The 9976-nt window shown below is 48.5% G+C and overlaps 1 protein-coding gene across 2 annotated transcripts; it reads right to left on the bottom strand.

The window, feature by feature from the left end:
• Positions 1 to 1481: 1481 nt before the first annotated feature.
• Positions 1482 to 9300, bottom strand: PROK2 (prokineticin 2). 2 transcript variants are annotated; one of them, XM_065687106.1, is made up of 3 exons: positions 9078 to 9282; positions 5271 to 5396; positions 1482 to 2431 (listed from the first exon to the last, which is right to left on the bottom strand). In XM_065687106.1, the coding sequence occupies exons 1-3, from the start codon at positions 9165 to 9167 to the stop codon at positions 2306 to 2308; spliced, it is 342 nt and encodes a 113-aa protein (XP_065543178.1). In that variant the 5' UTR covers positions 9168 to 9282; the 3' UTR covers positions 1482 to 2305. The 2 variants fall into 2 exon arrangements, with proteins under 2 accessions (XP_065543178.1, XP_065543179.1); XM_065687107.1 differs by lacking the exon at positions 1482 to 2431 and adding an exon at positions 3825 to 4344 and having other exon boundaries at positions 9078 to 9300.
• Positions 9301 to 9976: the final 676 nt, after the last annotated feature.

Genomic DNA, 9976 nt, shown 5'->3' with positions numbered 1-9976 from the left:
AGTTGCTCTGCTCTTGTCTGATGAACTCTCCTAGGAGTTCAGTTTGGCAGGTCTAAAGCAGTCATCTGATATAATTGTCCACTTATTTACACTGATACAAACCAGGGTTATTACCTTCAGTGGAGTCGCTGGTGATTGATGCTGGTAGGAGATGTGAAGCAGGACTGGTGTTTCCTGCTATGGTTCATTGTTTTGAGCATCACAACAATGTGCTTTGATAATGAATGGAGTAAGAGATGGGACACATACAGATTTGGGCTGCTTCTATTTTCCTTCCTGAATTTCCCTTTGAGTTTAAATTAAAGTCTATGGTATTAAGCTAATTTTATACTGATAGACATGGACAGAAAAGCAGCTCCAAGCTCCCACTGCATTCCTACGCTGCACATTCAGACTGCACGGGGTGCACAGTGTTTTTGGGGAGCCCCACTATTGAGTGACAGTGGTAGGATAAGGTTTTGGGTTTGCTTTTCAATCCAGGTTATGGGTGTTTCTCCAGTGCTTACATGTCACTGCATTAACATGGGAACAAGCTGGTCTTTCACCAGCACAATCCAGCCCACTGGGCTTGCAATGAGCCTCTCTAACACTTCTGACCTAATGCAGGCACGTTGTACCTGATCACCTTAATGCAAAGCACATATAAAGTTACCATTTGGTGGCACCTCACACTCGCTTTTTTTGTTTGTTTGGTTGGGTTTTTTCCCTACAGGACCTGAGTCGGCTGCCACTTGCACAGCTGCTGTATTGCCACTGCAGAGGGTGACACAAAATATATACGCTTTGGAGTAGGAGCCCTGGGGTTGGGCTGTCTTGAGCTAGAAAGATGCAGTCCTGTCTCTCAAGACACTGATTTTTCTAACATGTGCAGAATCCACATGGATCTCTGCAAAATAACAAACCCAGTTGTTTCTTTCTGTCTCCTCAGGGAGCCTGTGGAGCCAAGTGGAACATACCTGCTAAACTCACTTCTCATCTACTTCAAGTAACACAGGTGTGTGCCTTAATACAAGCATGCTAACTTCTCTCAACCCCCTCTATCGTCATCAGCAGCAAAGCACTGATTGTTGAAAGATGAATGACTTCACTTTTCTGGTTCCAGCATATGTTTGCATGTCTGAGAGTAAGAAACGTGTGAAACTCACACAAACTATTGGAATTCCAGCTTCAGGGACTGACAAGTAAATATGAAGTTGCACAGTATGTCATAGAAACCCCACAAATTTTATGTTTGCTGGGCTGAAGTTAATTCTTTGAGGCATGTGCCAAGAAAAACCTCTCATATTAGCTACACCAAGATTCCTCCATCGTCTGAGACTGCAGCTTGATTGAGGATGTCATGCCTGGTCGACTGCTGAGTTGCCCTAAAAGCAGCCAGTGGCGTATAATCCTTTGCTAAACTATCCATAAGGAGCTCTGCTAGCTTGGGTGAGTTGAGTGTGTGATAACAGATTACACTGAATAAAAATGGAAAACCACAATGACAAAATAATGCTGTAATATTAAAATAAATCAAATCATATACTGCCATTATTCTGATACAGAATTTTTACACAGCAAATTTGATACATATACAAGAAGTCAGGCAGCCCATTACAATAAACTTCAGGGTTCCTTTTTTAATATAAACTACATCTTAATACATAGTTTGAGATGATCAGGTAGTTTTACACCAACTCAAGTAACAACAACTTCCCATCTTAGAATACTAAAATAACAAAACCTTTTAATGTTTTGAATATTGAAATGCTTTGGTTCCACTGTCCACTTTTTAAAAGTGTACAAACTACATCTATTGGTCTAACTTTTACCCTAGAGATGTGCCTAACTTAAAATACAGTTATTTTAATAAAATACGAAATGTAACATAAATACGGGGTTTTGGCAGTTGTCATATGCTTCACACTATGCAATAATTCAACTCTCAGCTCGATTCAGACATTCCAAAGTGTAGAAACATGGCCAAAGTTTTCCAAAACTGACAATAATCTTGGATGTTTTCATTCTGGGGATAAGCTGGAACTGTGAAGAGCACAAGATGGTTCAGACATCGCAAAGTTCCTGCCCTCAGAAATCAGCATTGCTTTAGCAGATGTCATTTTGCTCACCCCAGAATGAAAGCAGCCACCACTGCGAGTCCCTCCAGAAAACCTTGGCCACTACAGCACAGCATCTCATCTTCAGTTTTAATGTTGGTGAGGCAGGAAAGTAGGGTAAAGGGCTTCCGCTGGCAAGTACCTTGTTCGTCACAACAACAAGAAAACAAATACATCGAGAGGCTCTTTCTAGTGCAGAAAAGCTCCTGCTAAAAAAACACATCTTCTTTTCTGAAGCCCGGTAAACATTTGAATTTGGTGGGAGAAGTCCGTACGCAGGCCAGGCTGGGCAGGCATGGGCAGGTATGGTGCATCCGCCGCCCGGAGAAGGGAACCTGGGGATAAAGAGAAGAGACATCAGGGACAGGGAGCACAGCTGCGGTGGTGCTCAGGGGGATGGATTTAGATGAATAGTGGGGATACTGGGAATGTCATTCCTCCCCCCACAGCAGGAGATCCCCACAAGCTGCAGCACGAGGGGTGGAGGGCAGATGGCAAAACCAACCCCACTGCATTCCCTGGTCAAACCACAGTTAAGAGCAAAATGTAGCGGTCTGTGTTGCCGTGTAAATCTGTATCTGTGACACATGCTCTGCATTTATTCTCATTTCATAAAGGAGTCTGTTGTGTAACTACACTGCCCTTTAGCATCACGTTTTTGCAGTGTGTACTATGCAGTGCCTACTTGCCCTGATTCCTGCATTTCATATGGCACAGAGCAGTCTGTCAGTTGCATAGCAGGACCTGGGAACCTCAGGATCCCGTGGTAATTCAGGCTGGAAGGGACCTCTGGAAGTCATCTTGACTCTATTTGAGCAGGATCCTTTTCGCTCCAGGGCAGAGGTTTCTCATTTCATCCCACCCTCCTCCAGATACACTGTATTGCAGGGAGCACACATATGGACTGCATTAAACAAATTCAGTTGTGCCACAAAATGCACATGCACTGACACTCTTTAACAACTTGATCACAAGGTCTGTCTTTCACAGGAGCCATGCCTTTGCCAGCACATGAGCTGAGCCAAGCAGTACAGCCTGGTGGGACAGCACGGCCAGGAGCCGCAGTGCTGCCGGCCAGCAGCGTGCACTGAGCATCCGGCTGGATGCAGCAAGGGAAACACAGAGGTACAAAGCCACTGCTGGGCAGGCAGCCCTAATTCCCTCATTTCCAGATTTCTGGGTGGTTTAGGCCTGTAATTGTAATATTCCAAGATTGTTTTGTGTCAGTGTGCCAGTTTTCTCTGTAAGAAAGTTGAAGGAAAGAAGTCCCACACGTTCCCCTGTTCATCATGCCAAGGACCTGCCCGATTCCAGTGACACCCCACTGGGTGCAGGGGGTGAATGGGGGTCTCACATTGCCTGCAGTGCCCTAGGCCAGCCACAGCCCCCTGCCTAGCACCATCTGAAAAGTAGCCCCAGAGCGAGGGCTGCCGTGGGCTTCCCCATGCCATCCACCATGGTCCCCTCTGCCCCAGAGTGAGCAGAGAGACCACCAGCTGTGGGTGATGGGGACTCCCTGTTGGGAATCACACCTCTCGGGTGCCCACGCACAGCACTGCAGAAAAACCTGAGCTCCTGGGGCTGGTAGGGCTGACTCAGAAGTGCTGCTCAGCCCTCTGACAGCTCGACTGATTTATTCCAAACATTACAGTTGCTGCAAGGAAACGTTCCTTTCAGCAGGACTCCCACGCTGAAGATGTGACTTTAGCAACACACCCGGCTGGGGACAGGAAGCAGGTAACAGCTCTGCAGGACAAAGCTTTGCCAGGGCGTGCAGCTTCTGCCTGCTCAGGCAGAGCCCATGTGCCCGGAACTGTTGCTGGTGATGCTGGGTGAGCCAGTGCATCTTGACCGTGCTGTGTGCCCAGCACTGGTTTAATTAGTAAGGGGCATTGGGAGTTTGTGGGTGAAAAGGAAACATGGGACCTCCTGGGAGAGATGCAGTGGTTATGTGCAAGGTGCATAGTGGCAACAAAGCTACCTTCGTGCTGCCAACTCTGTGTGCTGACCTGCCAAACCTCACCTGCCTGTCCCTGCCTGCAAACCCTGTCATCCTGCCTGCGAACCCTGCCTCTGCAATGCCAGCTGAGATTGTTAACGGCATCAAGCCAACGCCATCTAGTTGCTGAGAAGGAAACTAGAAGGTAGAAACCCAACTGCCAACCGTCTCCTCCAGGGCATCTCCGTGCTCCTCCAGAGGTCCCCGAGGTGGTGGCGTGGTCATGGTGGTGCCTCCTTTGTACCTGAGCTGCAGGCAAGTGAAAGGTTTTGGTGCTCAGGGCAGCTAGTCTCCCAGCTGCCCGCTACCCAGTTATTTAGGGGAGAGAAACTGCTGAGTAAACTCTCCATCCTTAAAAATAACTAATTCCACATACTTCTGTAAACCAACTTGCTTCATGTTTTTCATGAAGGGCAATGAGGTGAGTAATCTAAAATTAACCTCATAAAGCTTATAAACATCAGTGACTATGACTTTAAGTCCGGGGTGGACAGATCTTCTCTGACTGTAATTATGCAGGCAATTAGCTTAAGATATATCAGACAGTATAATTTGCCCAGTAGCAATTTCTCTTATCCTGAGACTTCTGCTAATATAAAGAGCCCTCACAAGAAAGAACCTGGTACTTTACATAGTAAAAATGAGAATTTGGTCCCCAGTATCACAGCAGAAGATTTAAGAATTTAACTGTAATTGAGCAGAGCTTTGAACTTTTCAGCCTCTGGAGCACAAGGGGACATAGCTGTTTGATGGCAGGGACCATGCTGCAATGATGTACTGGGCGTCCAAACACTGGCTGGTAATGTTTTTGTTTGTTGCAGGATCTTGTTAGGGGTTGGTGGCATTTGCTTATATTCTTGCTCTCACCCATAGCATTGGGCTTGGGAACTGCTAAAGCTCTCTTGGATCATGTAATGAAGCAAAACAGCAACAACAAACTAATCAGTAAACAGACTGGAGCTGTGTAGTACTTTCATCCTCGGATTCTCTTCAGCATAATTCTGACAGCAATGTATTTCCTTACGTGGGTACCTTCAGCGCTATTTCCATACAGATGCAAATGGCTGGGTATTGTAAGCCATGGGATGTTTCCCTATTTTAATACAATGTGAGGTACAGTGCACTATATTCCTGTTCCTTTCTGCCCTACCACAGCCCCCTGGTGATATACTCACTCGGTGACTCAAAGGGTGGCATTCATCTCCCAAATTTCCCATCGGCGTGCACATTCGCAGGCTGCGGATCCAGAGGCTAACCGCACAGCACATCCCTCCTCCGCACTGATGGTCCCGGTCACAGGCCTGGAATTCAATACAGCATTAGGCAAATGAAATTAGTAAAAATATATTCCAGAAATAGGACAGATCAGGTGCTCAGGAGCTGCCTCTGACACCCCACAAGTTATCATGGCTCATTAAGGCTGAATAATCAGATTTAAGGCTGATATGCAATACTTACAGCTCCTGTGGATCTGAACATACAGGCTCCTGGCATGTTTCAGAGTTGAGCTCAGGATGTTTAAAGCCATGACCACATACAGAGCTCAGGGCCAAATCCAGGACTGTCAGAGACTTGCAGTCCCAGCTTCTGAGCACTGTTGGACCATGGCATGTGCCACTCTGCTTTCCCAGACTGGAGCCTGAGTGCACTCAGGCAGGTGCAAGGACCAAGTGCACCAAGCAGTCAGGAATCCTGTCTTATGCAGAAGCTAAGATAGGATATTATCCATTAATTTAAAGACTTTTAGGTAACTATTCCTTCTGTTTTCTTATGATAATACCTCATGGTTGAGTGCCTTTGTATTGCAGTACTGCATGATAATTTTGTTAGAGAAGTCCAAGTAGAAGTAGCTAAAATAGAAGTTTAAATATGGGTTCTGTGGTTGTTATCTAGAATTACATGTAACTAAAAGTGATCTTAAATATGTAATAAGAAAAACCTTACTTAAGTGTCCAAATCCAAGAAAATGCTGCTGTGGTAGCATTCCCCCCGCAAGGCAGGAGGGAAATATTTCAGGCACTTACCCAATACAGCTTAGATAAGCACAAACCAAAATGCCAAGTATTGGGTATGTTTTAAAATACAGAAACGATGAAGAGCAATTGACATGTTAGAGTTTGGAAACAGGTTACTCACTGCACATCTTCTACCTATTTTGTAACCAAAATTTCATATAATAAAAAGTCTGATAAGCTTAGTGCAAAAACCAGTCCCCTTTCTCTGATGAGAAATGCCATTAGTTAAAGGTTCTGATTACACCCCAAAGGAAAGCTGAATTAACTCCCCACTTTCTTAATGTCTGACAGGAGGATTGATGGACCAAAGGCACTCATAAACAGGCAACCTGTGAAAATGTTCAGAGAATGTGATAACGGCTCTAGGGAAAACTGTGTATGAGAACAAACAGATCTTACCTTGGGATTCAAATGATAAATGCCATTAGACTGTACTCCACTGGGTAAATATTACACAAGTTCAGCCAGCAGAAGCCCGATCAAAATACCTATTTACAGATCAGCCAGTAATTTAAGAAGAAGCTGGTGCATTAGGGTCAAACCATTAAATAGTGTGTGCTACCCAAACAGCTCACACTCCTCCTAAACACACATTTAATGAAGCAGAGAGCTGTATGCTACAGGTGAGCCCAACACGTAGAGTATTTACTTATAAGACTAATATGGCCATAAAACTACTACTACAGCCTGCCAGGTAGATAATGTTTGCTTTCTAACCTCTCTCAAAATGAAAGTACTCTAATGGTCTAATTTTGCCCTAGCCACAAAAAACCTTCAGGTCTGGTGATTTTTGCTGCCCGCAACATGCTGGTTGTCCAGCTGGTGTCCACTGCTCAGCTGGAGTCACAGGCTCTGCAACTCCTCACCAGACAGCTCTTGAACTCCCTTTTTTCCTCAGCTGGGTATTTCAAACCCCATCCATTTCCATGGGACTGGTCCTGGAGCGAAGTACCACTCAACTGCTAAACAGGTCTGAGCATGTCCTAGCCAAGCAAGGATATCCTAGCCAAGCAAGGGTATCTCACACACACATATATGCATCTGGCAGAACTTTTAATGGTCCCTTTCCAAAAATGTATGACAAGTTTTGAAAAATATTCAACCCAAAGGCTCCTGCACACACCTTATCTGCAATGTGCAATTCATGCCACTACTCTAGATCTTCACAGGACACGACACGAAGGACATTCCGCCTCAGCACCCCACTTAAACGCACTTTTGTGTAAAATACAGCTGAAGGAAAAAGTCCCAGGTGAAATGCTAGCTCCAAAGGCAGTCTAAGTCAGCACATAAACCACCAGTGAAGTAAGAAAGGTTCCAATCAAGTCCCTAAATTGCACAGGAAAAGGAAAAGGAAAAAAGGAAAAGGAAAAGGAAAAGGAAAAAGGAAAAAGGAAAAGGAAAAAGAAATGGAAAAGGGAAAGGAAAACCTTTCAGGCTCAGGGGATGGGGACAGCAACACCTGCGTCAGTTCTCATCTGAGATTTGCCCATTCATCAAAACCCAAAAATGCATCCAAGTGGTTTAAGTGGAAATGCACTGCAATATTTAATAAAGTATCACTTTCTAGTTCTAGTCTATTTTTATGTTTTGAATTTTCTTTGTCCTTGATCAGTTTTTCAGTGCTTAAAATTACTTTAGTTAATGGATTCATTATGCTTTCAAGGTGTAGCCACAACTCTGACAACAGACATACAAACTGGTCCTCCACTGCTGGGAATAATTCTACTTAAAAAGAACTTGAAATTCTCAAGTTTTAGACAAATCCCTTCACACTCTGCTCTGAAAATTAATCAGTCCTGGAACTGATCTAACTTCCAGAGAAATGCTTATGAGGCCTTCCACAGACTTCAGTGGGGTCTGGATGGGGAGCCTGGACAGCCACAGAGTAACTGGCTACTGGGAGCACAACTTCTGATGGTTACAGAAGACATGTAACCTCTCGAAGGAATGCAAGCACTGGCTTATTAATCCAAAGCAAACACTAAAAAACCCTTTTTCCTTCAGCGTGATGCAATGCTCTGAATTAAACAATGTCTCTGGGGAAAAAAGTATTTTCACAACCAAAGTAAATTTCAAGTCTAAAAACAACAACAACAACAGAGGACTCGTGCAGGGGTGAGCGCTGAGGAAAGAAAGCAGCACAGTCATACTCAGGGAAAAAAAAAACCAGAAGGAGCGTTTTGCGGTGGTTGCAATACCAGTGCCTGCCCTGCGAGCAGAGGGGCTGGAGGAGCGGGCATCCGGGGTGCACAACCCGGCAGCGCCGTGCCCGAGCCGGGCCCTCTCGGGACATGTCTGCGGGCAGCGGGGTTGCGGGAAGGGAAGCGAGAGGCAGCATCCAGCGCTAGAGAGGCAGCTGAGTCCCTGCACGCTCACGGACCAGCCTGGAGACAATCCCCCGCCGAGTGCAGGCATCTCTCTCCCCAAAGGGACAGAGCTCTCACCGTGGCATCCCTCATCCCAGAGACCCGCAGGTCCTGGTATCACCTACTGCAGAGATGCCCCATATCCTGGCATCCCTCCTTCTAGAAAGACCCCCAAGTTTCGGTATCACTTAGTCCAAAGATAACCCCCAGCTCCAGCATCACTTAGTGCAGAGAGAACCCCACGCCCTGGTACCACCTATCCCAGACCGACCCCCGAGTCTGTCGCCTCTCTTTCCCTGGCACAGCTCCTCTTCCCAGCCCGTCTATCACTTATCCCAAAGAGACCCTCCTCTCTGATCGCCCCTCACGGAAGAGCGATCTCTCGTGCACCCGGCACCGCTTCTCCCGGGCGGCCCCCACCTCCCGCTGTTCCTCACCGCACACAGACCCCCAGGTCCCTTCCTCGCTCTGCCGGCGGAGCCCCCGCAGCCCCGCGCCGAACCCCGCCCGGCTCCAGCCCGCCCGCGGCTGCCGGTGCCGGGTCCCGTCCGTGCCGTCGGTCCCTGCCGACCGCGCGGTGCCGTACGGCGGCGCTCACCCCGGTGATGACGGCGCCGTGTCCCGCGGCGAGCAGCACCGCCAGCAGCAGCAGCACGGGAGCCGGCGGAGCGCCGCGCAAGCTCCGCATGGTGCCGTCCCGCGGCCCCTGCGCTCCCCGCGGCGCGGCGCAACGGAGCCGGTGGCAGCGGCCGCCCCAGCCGTTATAAAGCCGGGGGCCGCCGGCGGCGGCAGCGTGAGTCACCCCCGCCCTGGCAGCGCCGTGGACCGCCGCGCGCACACACCGAGCCCAGGTGCGCGGCTGCGGGAGCGGGGCGGTGAGGGAGCATCCTGCTGCACCCCAGGGAACGTCCAAAGGCTGCTCGGGGAGTGTCCCGCAGCAGGGCTGGGGAGGACGTGCCACGACGTGTTGGAGACATGCCACAGCATGTTGGGAACGTGCCATAACAGGTCTAGGGGACATCCCATGGAACATCCCAGACCATGCTGGGAGACATTCCACAACAGGTCTGGGGGTGACATCCTGCAGCAGGTCTGGCGGACCATCCCAAGGCTGGCTAGGGGACATCCCGCAGCATGGTGGGCTCGTCCTGCGGCATGCTGCGGACATCCCACAGCACATCTGAATGTGAAATCCTTCAGTAGGCTGGGGACATCCTGCAGCAGCTCTGGGGAGTCATCAGGCAGCAGGTAGGGGCAGCATACGGAAGGTCCAGAGGGGATTCTGCAGCAGATAGAGGGGATCCCATGGCAGGTTAGAGCCCACCCCACAGCAGGGCACTGGTAGCCCGCAGCCGCTGGACCCAGTCTGGAGGCCTGTCTCTGCTCCAGTGCCCATGACCTCTCTGCGTTTCTCAGACTCCCTGCCCTGCACCAGACCCAGCAGTTCTCCGGCAAGCCCCAGCCCTGATGTTCCCCCTTCTCCCTTCTATGGAGCAA

This window comes from Lathamus discolor, chromosome 7 (genome assembly GCF_037157495.1).
Source record: "Lathamus discolor isolate bLatDis1 chromosome 7, bLatDis1.hap1, whole genome shotgun sequence".
Lineage (NCBI taxonomy): Eukaryota > Metazoa > Chordata > Aves > Psittaciformes > Psittacidae > Lathamus > Lathamus discolor.
Note: the sequence above shows the minus strand (reverse complement) of the source record. Positions and strands in the feature narration are given on the sequence as shown.

Excerpts from the sequence above, each read along its gene's own strand:
- PROK2 (XM_065687106.1), bottom strand. The coding sequence starts at position 9,167 with ATGCGGAGCTTGCGCGGCGCTCCGCCGGCTCCCGTGCTGCTGCTGCTG. Across the intron at positions 5,397-9,077 it reads ACGGCGCCGTCATCACCGGG|GCCTGTGACCGGGACCATCA; the intron begins GTGAGCGCCGCC and ends ATTGAATTCCAG. Across the intron at positions 2,432-5,270 it reads GCCACCCTTTGAGTCACCGA|GTTCCCTTCTCCGGGCGGCG; the intron begins GTGAGTATATCA and ends CTTTATCCCCAG.